Raw genomic sequence first — 14,121 nt, forward strand, 5'->3', positions numbered from 1 at the left:
TAACATCATGGAACACATTGTTTAGATATAGCATAAATAGATGTATGTATGAGTTTATAGACTAAGAAAAAAATCTATATTTTATTTTTCAGATATAATTACTTTATATTTTTATAAAATATATTTGAATATTCGTACAATGTGCATGCCATTTCTGTATGAATTTGTTTCTTTTGTAGCAGAATGAATGTATGGTTGTTATATAAAACTAAAATGAGTAGCAAAAGAACAGAATTTCTTTTTCAGTATGTAACTCTTGATCTGAGTTTTAAGAAACATTTTGATCCAATGTTAATTTTATAAATGGCTTTCCTTTACCACAATTCCCATGAAAAAGCTATGCACCTAGATGAAGACTCTTGGAAAATTTTAATAGGACCCTTGAAATCTGTTTGCATTCACCTTCTTCTTCAAAAAAAAATCTGTCTAATGGGAGCTGTGCAAGTACCAGCGATTGTTATGCCTTTGAGGCAATTTTTATTCCATACATAATTTTTAAATTCTACCATTATAATGTATGAGTGTTTAAAATGTTCTCTTTGCTAAGTTGAAATTACTACATAATAATGTATGATGATTGGGTTTTAGTTTGTTTGTGTGTAACTATTGTTTTATTTTAATTTTTGTTTGATTTGAAACAATATCTGTATTTTCTTTTTACAGTCTTTTCCTGGTCCAAGTCTTGAAAGTGAAGATTTTAACATACCTCCCATAACTCCTCCATCATTACCTGACCACTCACTGGTGCACCTGAATGAGGTAGAGTCTGGGTACCACTCTCTGTGTCACCCAATGAACCATAACGGCCTGCTTCCATTCCATCCACAAAACATGGACCTACCTGAAATTACAGTGTCCAACATGCTTGGCCAAGATGGGACACTGCTTTCAAATTCACTTTCTGTGGTAAGAATTTTTAGTCTTTGATTTTAGGGCTAGTTTAATTTAGGTTGTTTTTTTTTAAAAAATGTGGATATCTATATCTGTTTAAAATACTGTCAGTAGGCTATATCCAGGTCTCCCTGAAATCATCACAACTGGTTCTGCTCTGTCCCTAGTTTTACTCTGGTTACAGAGGATGAAATCCTGCCCCATTAACTCCAATAGAATTACTGCTGCTTTATGGTGGTGTTATTGTGAACAGAATCAGGCCAGTGTCATTGACTTCAGATGAAGCAGGATTTATGTTCTGTGTTTCTTTACCAGGTTCTTTCTATTCTGATTTGTCTATACAGAGAGATCTACAGAAATGTACTGTTTCCTTTCTTGTTTACTGTACTTTAGGAAAACAGCAAATGTCTTTTTTTCACTCTAGGCCAAATCTTGCAGCCTTTTCACAATTCACAGTCCTTGTCCATACACAGCTCCCATTGAAGTGATTGGGAGAGTTAAGTCTATCGAATAGTGATTATGGGGCTGGTCCTAAGAATAATTATATTTTCAGTCATTTCTATATTGGTTAAATTGATTATAAGAAGTGCAAAGTCACATGAATATCCTGTTTTTCACAAGGCATTAAGAATAAGTTGCAAACTTTTTGTATGCCAGCTATACACCAATTTATGTCCTCATATTTTAGAGCAGAATATGACCCTCAAGGGTATATTGTATGGGAGGAAAAGTTTTTCATAGAGGAATACAGATACATTTCTGGGATATTTTCAAAAATTTGTTTGGACTTCTACAAAACGTATGAAATACATTATTCAGCCTCCTTGAAAAAGAAAGAGTTGAATGGTGTGAAAAGATCTAAGAATCAGAAATACCTAAAGAAAGTAGAACTAGCACTTGGCACTTTAATAAAGAGTAAAAGCAATGTTTCATTGAATTGATCTCTTTTATGCCTGGGCTATGGTTGGAAACTAAGCATTCTTTTAAGCACTGATGTTCCACATTAGTCTTTTGCAAAGAACTATGAAGAAAAGGCCTTGAGAGTCTGTAGATTGTCACAGTGAATTACTGGATCAAGGGCAAATACAAAAAAGCTGAATAATATAACTAAACAATTCTGCTTTGGGGAATTTATGTAGATCAGGACAAAACAGAAGTAAATTAAAGGAAATATGCACTGGTTGGAAGGGAAAAGGGGCTATATTTACTAAATGAATCCTGAACCATGATAGGTAAATTAAACATGATAATCGAGGCATCATTTCTTGGGCTATGGATGTCTCCTTCCTCTTATGACCCATAATAACCTTCCACCATGATCAATTTGTTATAGGGCCACAATTTTCTTTGCACAGAATATAGGTATATTACTGCTTATATCCTTAAAGAGAGATATTCATTGTTGTGGAAGTACGTTGATGAAGTAATTTTAGTTTCAAGTGCAGATACCAAAAGTTACCTGTCCACAGTGAGTAGGAAAAAGATATTTATGTAAAATTAAAAGTATTATTTTTATCAAAGACATGGACTCAGAATTTGTGTAGTCAAGAAAGGAAAGATTCCTCAGGCTTATGGCAAGTGCATGTTCCTATTCATTTTGAATACAGTACCTCCAAATATATTTTTGTGTTTTCCAAGGGTACTGTAGACTCATCTTTGCCTTTAAAATAAAGTATTGTATCTGTTGCCACAAAGTCACACTGCAGATTGATTTACATTTGAACAGCTTTCTCTGGGATGAAAGCCTTTATAACTGTATTTCTGACCGAAGTCTGTCCTCCTTTCTTCTCCAATCCCATGCTGAGCTTCTCCATTTTGCAGCCTCTCCCTTGTTCTCTCACACACAGGGTTTGTCTGAATTGTTAGTTATAACCTGAGTGTTGCCCCTAGTTCAGGTCCTGTCCACACCCAGTACCCTTTAACTCAAGTGTGGTAGAGCTTTGAACTGGAGTTGGCTGGCCTGTCGTGGTATATACTATAACTCCAGTTAGCGCAGTTTGAGAGCTAACACAATCACTGTATTCAGGTTGAGTGTTATTTTGCATTCTTACTCGTGGGACACTAACTTGAGAGCAGTTAACTCAAGTGTAGATAACTTGAGTTAACTATGCAATGAAGACAGTGATTCCACTGTGCTTTTGGTGTTCCACAACACCAAGGAAGACAGATGATTTTGTGAAGAGCCAGCATTATTTATTTGCATTTGAAACATACCCCCTTATTTATATAATCCAAAAAGTAAAGGTTTCTTTTCTGCACACCATTCTACCTTTTTGATATTACTCATCACCACCCTTTAAGCTTCATTTTTACTGTTTTGTCTAACCCTGATCCATACCAATAATATATGCCAAAGTGTGCTAGCATATTTCCTGACACTGAAACTCCTTTATCTATTTCTCAAACCTGTCCAAAATTCTTGTTACCATATATTCACTAATATATCACTCTCTCTTGCAAATTTGGACACCAGGCAACTAGTTCCATTTCCCAGGTCACTAATAAATATTTTCAGTAGAATTGTTCTTAGCATTGAACCTTTGGGTTGTTCCTCACCTTGACCCATTTATCCTCTGTATTAGATTTACAGGGTTATAATATTTTCAAAATCTTGAGGTATTTTATTTCATGTTGTGCATGCAATATGTAACAGTGGACTAGAGCTAAAGCTCTTTTAGGACACCGAAGAGCAGATGATGTCAGCTGTATTAGAATTTACTGGGTTTTGATCAAATTCAGCTCTGACGTAAGGTACAACTGCATTGAATTTGGCCTGTTTACTCTCATCTTTTCTGCTAACCTGTTCTCAAGCTATATCAATATTTTAGCAATGATGCCTACATTTTTATTCTGTATTTGAACTATTGGGTGGTCTGCAATTGGCTGACAAGAGCTCAGGTTACACTTTTTTAGATAATGACTTAGTTAATGCTAAGCTGACGGAAGTAAACAAACAAAGCCGGAAAATACTGGGTGTACAGATCGAGGCATTTCCCTTTCATCTCAGCTAGCAAGTGTTTGCCATTGTAAAATGAGAATTTGCTTGAGTAAGGACTGAGTAAAATCTAATGCCTTTGGAATTTGGCTCAGTATGATTAGAAGTTATTGTGCACTATGCACTCAAAAGCAGCTTTTTAACAGACTCACACTAAAACTGCTGGTTTATTAAAATCTCACTCAGGAAAAACTCCCATTTGAAAGCCCTTAGAGTAAAGACTGCAGGATTTGACTCAGTATCTGTAAGAGTTTTCCTCTGTAGAAGTGCTTAAGCACACAAAATAAGAACCTGGTACCAGCTCAGGGAATTCACATTAAGGATCAATTTCTTATGGATTTTTTTACACTGTGGGAATTCTCTTTCTAAAAAACGTTACAATGCTGGGAGATGGGACTTTCCCACTGCCATTTACAGTATCTGACAGTCAAATTGGGAATTAGCCTGCTTTGAAGTTTTGAGATTGATTGAAGTCTCTGTCACTTTCTACTATTCGAAAACATCACTAAAATTTCCCTTTTCCTACATTGTGCTGTCAGTTCATGTTTGCATCTATATTCTTATCTGGCTCTCTGTTTTCTACCAAAGCAACATGCACACATTCATTTTTTTACAGTATCTTCAAATGCAGATTTCTCAAGACATTTCATTTATATAGTAGTTTTAGACATACGGAGCTCAATATTTGTACAGAATTTCTTCTGGCATTGCAAAGCTGGGTCTAGGTCCTCAAGTCAAAGCCAAGAACTGTGTTATGTACAAGAAATTTAACATGGACATAACTGAGATCTGCCTGCATCTCAGATTGCTTAGCTATCTGGGTATAATCAGATAATAAAGTTGCATTAATTGTCTTGTAGCATGTTGGTTTGTCTGTGGTGGAAGAGAATAAGGAGCCTTTTTCCATGTGCTATAATTGAGGCAGATCCCTTACAACTTAGGTCTGTCTCAGTTTCTGGTGGATGTCAGCCTGTCTATACTTCCAGGTGCTGTATAATCTTCCTGAAATGCTCCTTAAAACTGTCAGAAATACCCACTAGAAATTTGCAAATAAAGCTGTCTGCACAGATTTCTCATGAGAGGATGCATGTATCTGCAAAATGCCTTTTAAGGTGCTAGAAATTGAAATATTTCTGTGCGTTCATTTGCTCAACATAAAATTATAGACACACCCATCCAGGGTCTGTTGAATGTCCTATGATTGCTTAAGAGTTTTTCTAGGCAATCAGAATTAAATTTCACAGTGCAGCTTTTACATTAAGAAAACACCAGTATTGTTAGAGTGTTCTTATATGTAGCAGGCTTTTTTTAACAGTGTGGCTTATAATGCTGTATAGAACATTTACAAGAAAAAATAAAGGGGATTTCATTTCTCCGAATGCTTCAAATTTCAAGTTTTGAAGTTTAAAGTGGAAGCGATGTTAAAAGGTAATAAAACTGGGGGATTTAGTTCCAGAATGCTCTATTTGTACTGGCAACAAAAGCCAGAATAATGTATATACTTGGGTTTATTGTCATTTTTAGTAGACAGTCAAGGCACACTTTGAATTCAAAGGCTACTGTACAACTGTTTTGACAACCATCACATCAGTAGGTAGTGTGCAGGACATATGACACTGAAACAGAAATGTTTCTTTAGGTCTATAGGGAGTGCAGTACATCAATGAATTCAGAGGTATTAGAGCAGCATGAATTTCTAATATGTTGCTATTATGGAAAAGACCACTGGCATATTGAATAATGTAGCTTTCAAAGGAGAGCAGAAAATGCGATTACAGACCATTTCATTGCTGTTTTTAAAATAAATATTTTCAAAATCTTGAGGTATTTTATTTCATGTTGTGCATGCAATATGTAACAGTGGACTAGAGCTAAAGCTCTTTTAGGACACCAAAGAGCAGATGATGTCAGCTGTAATTATTCAGATGTGGAATAATAGAAGCATTCGTTTAAAATAAAATGGATGTCACAGGGGCCTGGGTCCTTATATAAAAAAGCAATAAAAAGAAATGATTTTGCCCACTTTGACAGAAGAATAAAGGTAATGAATAATTATTTAACATTATGCCCCAATTCATCAAAGCCTGAGCAAATACATATTTTTTCATAAATTATATTTTTTTAGTTATGCAGCCCATGAGAGAGTAATATCTTAAACAAAATATGCTACTGTAATGCAGTGTAGGAAATCGGACACCTGTTTTATTTTCATTTTCCATATCATGTAGAATGCAGCTACTGTTTCTTATTAATAGAGCAAGTGCTAATAAAAATGATGTAGGAGATTGTTGTTCTAGCTAGGACATGTTTAAGAGACTTTGTTTCACCAGCTTAATTCATATTAGTTTAAATTCAGTGTTCATGACTAATCTTGTGGCTGACCTAAATGGTTGATTTTTTTGGCACCTTTGAGTGTTAGAGCAAAGCACTGAGTCAAACAGAAATTTTATATTGCTGATGAACAAAACTGATACCTTTCTTTACCATAACAAAACAAAAGATTTTTCCCCATATTAACCTAAGTTTTGAAATTTGAATCATGCTTGAATAGCACATAGTCCTTTTTTCCCTGCCCTATATTTCATATGACAGTGGTATAAGATACTTTTAGTCTCCAGTGAATACTTCACATTTGTACCTCATTACAAGGCTGGTCTTTACTTTAGATCAAAATTTACTCTTATTCCACACAGACCTGCTGTTACCCAAATGTTATTACTGTGAATTATTGCCATCAAAAATGCCGAATCATAAAAGCAAGGTAATAGAACACCTCATGTTGAAGCAATGAATTTTTATCATCTCAAGCCCTTTCATTTTGGAGGGTGATCTTTTTCACACAGATTTTAAAAGTCTGGTTTTTGCACTGAAATTAGCCTTGACAGGCTGAGGGATGTGGCAGTTTGTGTGTGTGTTGCTGGGCAGCATAGCCAAAGGAATGTACACCCAGATCTTCAGCTGTTGTAATTGATGTGGCTTCATTGTTGACAATGGAGCTATGCTGATGTATGCCACTGTAGGACCTGGTACCTAATGGTTAGCTTTCCGTTCTCATGTTGCCTCATCCAATGTTCTGACATTAGAAAGACAGTTTATACGACCTATGAAGAAGAGAAGATTAAGAGGTGACTTGATCAGGGTTCTATAAACAGTTATATCCTAGGTGAGGGGAAGATATCTGATAATAGCGAGCTCTTCAGTCAAAGACAGACTTATAAGCAGATCCTGTGGTTAGAAACTGAAGCTAGATTAAATGGAAACAAGGCATGCATTTTTAACTGTGGCAGTGATTAACCATTGGAACAACTTTCCAAGGGATGTGTTAGATTCTCCATTACTTAAAATCTTGAAATAGAGATTGCCTAACTTTCTAAAAGCTATTCTCCAGCTCTGCCATGAGCTATTAGACATCATGCGGGAAAGTAATGGATGAAATTATATCGCCCTTGTTATGCAGGAGTTCAGACTAGGAGATCACAGTGGTTCTTATGACCTCAAAGTCTATGAATAAGCTGCAACCCATAATTGTCTGTAACCATTAATCATCTACATTAAGAAACCAGGCTAGATGTTCAAGCATAGGCATGCACTCATTTCAGGATAACTTCAAACACCATCTTTACAATGCCTGATGCAGCCATTTGATTACTAGCCAATCAGCATATATTTTCAATTTGTTCACCTATCAGGAATGTCAGATTGTTCATACTTGAAGTTCAGTGGTTGAGACTCTTGAAAATAGTATATTTCACAAATTAATCCAAAAATGGTGTCATATTTCAAGTAGAATTGGTACGGTGACAAATTTCATTTTTGGAGAACAATCTTCCATAGTTATCCTAAAAAAATTGCGGAGATTTGGGGAAATATTTTGGTGAACATCTTTTCATAGCAATCACTCATCAGCTGAATTTATTCATGTTTTATTCATTGCACAAGGAGGTGAAAAAAACGTACCATGATATTAAATCCTGGCCAGCGCTAATTAGCTATCACTGCAGATATCAAGAGGTGGGCTATAGACTAGCGATTCAGTTGCATGGATGGATGGTTAATATATTATGGAGCTAATGCCTGGTGGTAAGTATGGCATTTTGTACATGCAGCTCCTTCATAAGTGATTAATGCACAAGCAGCGTCACAGCTGCAAGTGTCAAACAAAACAGAAAAGAGAGTATGCAGATAGAGAAAACATAACTCATGGAAATGTCAGAATTTCTGAGATTTCCAGCAGCAGAGATGCTGACTTTAATCTGCTGCGTTTAACATAGTGTGTAGATGTCGAAAACAGCAAGATAATGAAATGTTTCTGAAGACTTGCTCAGGCTTTGGCAAAAACACTGTAGTCATGTTAAGGCCTATTGATGCAGTTGAAATGAAATGTCAATTTCAAAAATTGTGAAGATGCTTTTATGAGGAGCAAAAGGAGGCAGGAGCCCACACTATAGAGTAAAGGGGAAAAATTGTGCATCAAGCAGAAAGGCCTGCTCCCTCTGTTGCTGTCCTGCTTCGCTACTTTTCTTTACTTAAGTGGAATGCATTTGCTTTGCTTTATTCTACCTGAGAACAACTGAAAAGATATTGAATCTTAAATGGATCAGACTGACCTTAACCTCATCTCAGCCCAGGGGATACAGAGCTACAGCATATGGAGAATAGCAATCTCAACATGCAATGCACTTTATTGATCTTAACAGTCATCTGCATTCTGGAATCTATAGTTTGCAGGGGCTGCACTTCTATACTGGGGACTGGGGAAGCCAAGCACTATATCTGAGAACTTCATGCACAGTACTTGACCTGTACTATGCACTATGGCTGCACTTTGAATGCCCCTTCTCTAGCTTATCCTCTTGCATCTGTAGTGCAGTAACTATTTAGCAAAACTACAGATTTACCCTGGCAAAAATGGCCTAGCCTGGACTTGTCACCTTCCTTCTTTTAAGGGATCTGCTCCTGAAGTCATGTATTTGTGGTATTTTTCATTTTTCCATTTATCTCTTTTAAAAGCTTTTACGAAACTTTGCCTGCCATGATTTCTTTTTCAAACAAAATAGTTTGGCCCTCTTTTTACCAAAGCAAAAATAAATGCTACCCAGGAAGCACTGCCTGGGGGCAGCCCTACAGTAAAAAAAACCAAGTGTGTAGGTGTGCTTCAGGAGGAAACATGCTCAGTAAGGCAGGAGATTTCACTTTCAAAGTGTTTTGGAGGTTCTAACCACCAAACAACAGGAAATAAAGTGTTTGTTATTTTTATCCTTTGATAATGTTCCTTCTAAATCCAAATGTTAATTTAAACAGAAATCTTTATGAGGCAGGCCACCTTACCTCAAGTTGGGCATTCCCAACTCTAGCCTTTTCTTTTTAATAGCATATAATCCACTTCTGAGCCCAGGTTTCTGTGTGTGTGTGTCTCTCTCCCTCCCTTTTTAATTATTATTATGATGCAAAATGTTCACAAAGATACCTTGCAAAGGCCCTTTTCCCCTGTCCTTCCTGATTTGAGGATTCCATAAAAACAGTGTGTCAAATGCTAACCTTCACACTGCCTTTAGTTTGATCCTATATCTCACCCTCATGCTTACTGGTATATGAACCCACCTATATTCCCTCTCACACACACTTGAACTGTAATACATTAATGAGGACAGATTGGAAACATCGTCTCAATATGTAGTCTCACAGTGTATTTCACAATACGAAGGGGTTCTCAAACTGGGGGTCGGGACCCCTCAGGGGGTTGCGAGGTTATTTCAGGGCAGGTCACGAGCTGTCAGCTTCCACCGAAAGCCCGCTTTGCCTCCAGCATTTATAATGGTGTTAAATATATAAAAAGTGTTTTTAATTTATATGGGGGGGTTGCACCCCATTGCTGTGTGAAAGGGGTCACCAGTACAAAAGTTTGAGAACCATTGGCTTAGAGTAACTTCCTTGCAGCATCAGAGAAATATTACTTTGCTAATACAGTGTAACAATGGATCAACTTTTACTGAACTGCAGTTTGTTTACAAAATGGAAAAAAAACTTGAATACCATAGCACGGCTGGCTTTAGGAGTACGTGCCTTGACTGCTGCCCAGGAACCTGTAATCTTTGGGGCCATGTTAGGGAATTATTCCCAATTGCTTATTTGTGGGTGGTGTTAAATTCTAAACAAAGGCAGCCCTATCTGGTGGACCTATCTCATCTAACGTATTTGTCAGTATCTCTTTGTATTTACTTATTATTTCATAGTGCCCAGCAGTTACTAAGTATTTCACGGAAGACCAGAGAGCCTCTGCTCCAGTCTATACATAAGACATGACCTAATGAAGTGAGATGATGAATAGTGACTTATAGCAATACAATTATGGGCATCTCATTATAGTTTATTTGTATTGCAGTCGCACCTAGGATCCCCAGTCATGGACCAGAACCCCACTGTGCTAGGTTATTTGTAAAACACAATAATGACGGTCCTAGCCCCAAAGAGTGACTCATTTTAGGCTTGTGCACCTAGTGGCCATTCAGCGAGGGGCTTTTTTTTATTTATATATATATATATATATGGAAGATGGAGATATTAGTGTGAATGTTCCTAACTCCCTTATTGTGGGAATCAAGGGAGGGATAGATTTACAAAAAGGATTGAAATGAGGGCAGGATGGTGAGCCTGTGCAGAAGTCAGAACACTGATGTGTTATGGTCTTGCTGATCTTTAAAGAAGAGAGGCATGAGATACTGGGGGCAGGGACATTTTCTCCATAGGTCTGTCCTGACCGCCAGATGGTGCTGGTAGCAGTGTTAACAGTATACACATACTATTCCCTGAACCCTCTTCAGAAAAGGGAATGCAAAAGACAGGAGGAGGTGAGATCTAGCATCTATAGGCCTCTCTTTGTCCCAGTATGGTGCTGGTTGAAGGATCCGTACCATATATAACCTATGGTCTGAGCCCAGAACTAAACCACAGGCCTCTACCACTTGAATTAAATGAATAACTCCACAATTCCAAGTACCAGGCTGCTGTCTTCTATGTGGATGAGTCACTAGAAGAGACACAACAGACTTAGCTAGGATATTGCACATGCTCCCTGTCTAAGGAAGTTTGGACCAAATCTCTGAGCTCTACAGAAGTTTAAATCCCCATACAGTTTTGTATTCATCCCACCATCGGTTACAGCAGAGGTACAACCCCTAACATTTAACTGCAAGGCATTTTAGTTAGAGTAATGTCTTTAGCTGATAGTAGTAGTAGGCTTTATCTTCCATGTCGACTAGAGGTGGATGTAACATATGTCATTAGCCACAAGATGATGCATTCTTCTCTGGTGTTTCCTGGAGTAACAGGGAAGTGCGAAGGTGCCAATGGGCTACCTGACTTTCCTAGGCCTGATCTGGCCCTATAGTGATGCTGGCAATGTTAGCACTGTTGTGAAGCTGCATACTCTAAGTCTCTACAGCACTTGTGCTGCCTGGCCTAGTTTTAGAAATTTGGGATCTGATCTTGCAACTGCTCCACATAAAGTCAATTGGATTTTTGTGCATGGAGAGCTTAAAGGATGAGGCCCTTGATAAGAATCCAATGTATTTTTATTCAGAGATGGGACTTCTAATAAGCTTAAAAATTACCTTCATTCCCTAATAAAGAGTTTTAGAGATTAGCTCATAACTAAACTGCAGTTCCTAGCACTTAAATGTAGGATACCGCTTTAATGAAGTTTATTACCCTTCTCTCTTTATGAGGTAGCATAAAAAGTGTTCAGAACTGTAGGCTTAGTGCTGATTAGCTATTAGCCGCAGCTTAAGTTGCCTGACAAAAAAAGTACACATTATAAAATAACGCTTGGTGAATTTTTTTAAAGTTGGGCTATTTAGAAAATGCACTAGACAATAGTACTAACAATGCTTTGCTCTTCTATAGCAACTTTCCTCTGACTGTGTCAAAGCGCTTCGCAGTCATTAATTAACTAAGACTTCCTATGCCCCTTGACTAACATTACAAATGTTTTTTATTTACAATATCAACCCCTCATTGTTCCAAGGCACTCAAGACACTGTGCAGCAGCATAAAAGCAAAGGCATTTTAATAAAAACATAATATAATACCATTCACTCAAAATATGACCACACAGACGAACAGGCCCAAGTTGAAAAGGAGTGTGAATAAGACAGATTTCAGAAGAAGAGTGATTTTAAGCTATCGGATCCACCAAAAGGGCGATCACAAGCTAATTTCATATGCTGATCAATCATTAAATAGTGGGGTGGAGTCAGGGGTGAAAGTAAAATTTAAAACTTACTGGTAGGGGGGCCAGCTCCCTTCCCTGCCTTCCACCCCCCACTCCCCCACCCCAGAAGTGGCGGGGCCTCGGGCGGAAGGGGCGGGGCTCGGGGGTTAGTGTCTCCCAGCCAACCCTTCCACGCTGTTTGGCCCATGCCGTCCGGGGCTCCTGTGGTGATTTAAAGGGCCTGGGGCTCCGGCCGCTGCTGCTGCAGCAGCGGCCGGAGCCCTGGGCCCTTTTAAATTGCCGGCCCCAGGGCAGCTGCTCCTTTTTCTCCCCTCTCCTCTGTTGGCAGCCTTTTAAGTAAGGCTGCAGTGCTTTTAAGTAAGTCCGAAGGGGCCGGTACTGGCGGCCACCTTTTACCAGTATGCCGTACCGGCCTGTACCGCCTTACTTTCACCTCTGGGTGGAGGGAGAGCACAGGTAGCAGGGTAATTAAGGGTCTCAAAAGAAACAAACTTAAAGACTATCAAGCACTTAACATACGTCCCTAGTAAATAACTTGTAGTGGGTATAATATGATCATGATAGCTCAAACCAGTAAGCAGTCATACAACCACATTCTGGACAAGCTGAAAGTGATAGAGCAGCACTCTCAGGAGCCCTGTAAAGATACTTCAGGGATGGCTTCACCAGTCCTTAAAAAGCAGCCAGCTCTAAGGTGAAATACAGTGTCACTTTAACGTGACACTACACAACAGATCATTTGATCCGATAGTAACACTACTCTTACTGACATTGAGTCAGTACTGAGCTAATGCCTCTGTAAGCTGTTAGGAGTCACGGAGCTGCTAAAGGTATTGTTTTTGCATCAAGTGGTCAGGACCTCATTAGTATCTTTTGATATAAAAATAGTGCATTTATCAGTCTTGTTTCAGTGTCTGCCCACTCACCACATACCTCATACTCTCTTGTTCAGCAAAAGCTCATCTTGTGCCCTTCTTCCATGCCCATGCATTCCTGCATGCTTCCTCTTGTGAGTGGAAATCCCTTCCTGACCCCTCTACCATGCTTCCTACCTCTGGCCCATTAGGGTCCCTTTCAGTGTCCGCAGTACCAAGGAAACTGTCCATCGTTGAGAGAGTTTGCGCAAAAATGGTTCAGCCATTTGTGATCACATAATATTTTGCAAATAGTACAGTGCAATACGTAGTTTTTCTACAACGTAAAATACACATGTATCATCCCTGCCGTTGCAGGGGCCTCAGGCATTGGTGGCACCTCAGTCTCTCCTTTCTCTGCCTCTGGCACACAATAGTTTTCATAGAGTCTATGAAATTATCTTGCACATTACTCTGTGTATGGTAGACAGAGTCCATGAACATTATTTATATGAAGAGAACACAGTAAGCAATACGTCTTGTGATCATTGTTTATTATTATTATTTCTTATCTGTATTGCTGTAGCACCCAAACATAGAGGAAAACACTCTCTATACCCCCAAAGAGCATGTAACCTAAAACAAAGACAGAAGGACCCGGGGGAGGGAAACAATATACAGAGACTAATAAATTAGTATTAGTAATATAATATATATTATACAGAGACTAATAAATTTATTACGAAAGCTTATGCTCAAATAAGACAGTACATTTGCCAGCATGGATAGGCCACTTAATTTCATAATTACATTAGCTTCATAGTTTACAGCCTTAAGGACTGAGGTGCACTTTGGAAGATTGTGTTGCTGGTTAAAATAATGGGTGGGATTTTCAAAAGCATTCTGACCTAATTTCAGTCCTGTTGAAGACTAATCAGAGTTTTATCATTACTTCAGTGGAAGCACACTTAGTCCAATGCTGAGTGTTTTTGAAAAGGCAACCCAATATGTATAGACATGTTTTCTGACAATTTTTTTGAAATACGTTTTAAAAATACATATTTTTAAAAGAAATAGAACTTATCAAATAAAAAGTTTAGGTCAAGACCCACACTGTACCATTGTATCGCTGAAATTATTGTAAGTATAAA

The 14,121-nt window shown here is 38.1% G+C and overlaps 1 protein-coding gene across 2 annotated transcripts in view; it reads left to right on the forward strand.

Annotated features, from left to right (window-relative positions):
• TOX (thymocyte selection associated high mobility group box) overlaps positions 1 to 14,121 on the forward strand; it is a 272,534-nt gene that overhangs the window by 154,609 nt on the left and 103,804 nt on the right. For both annotated transcript variants that reach the window (XM_077810228.1, XM_077810230.1), the window contains one exon: positions 664 to 906. In XM_077810228.1, coding sequence (XP_077666354.1) covers positions 664 to 906 — 243 coding nt within the window. The remainder of the gene's footprint in view (positions 1 to 663; positions 907 to 14,121) is intronic.

This window comes from Eretmochelys imbricata, chromosome 2 (genome assembly GCF_965152235.1).
Source record: "Eretmochelys imbricata isolate rEreImb1 chromosome 2, rEreImb1.hap1, whole genome shotgun sequence".
In the NCBI taxonomy this organism is placed as follows: domain Eukaryota; kingdom Metazoa; phylum Chordata; order Testudines; family Cheloniidae; genus Eretmochelys; species Eretmochelys imbricata.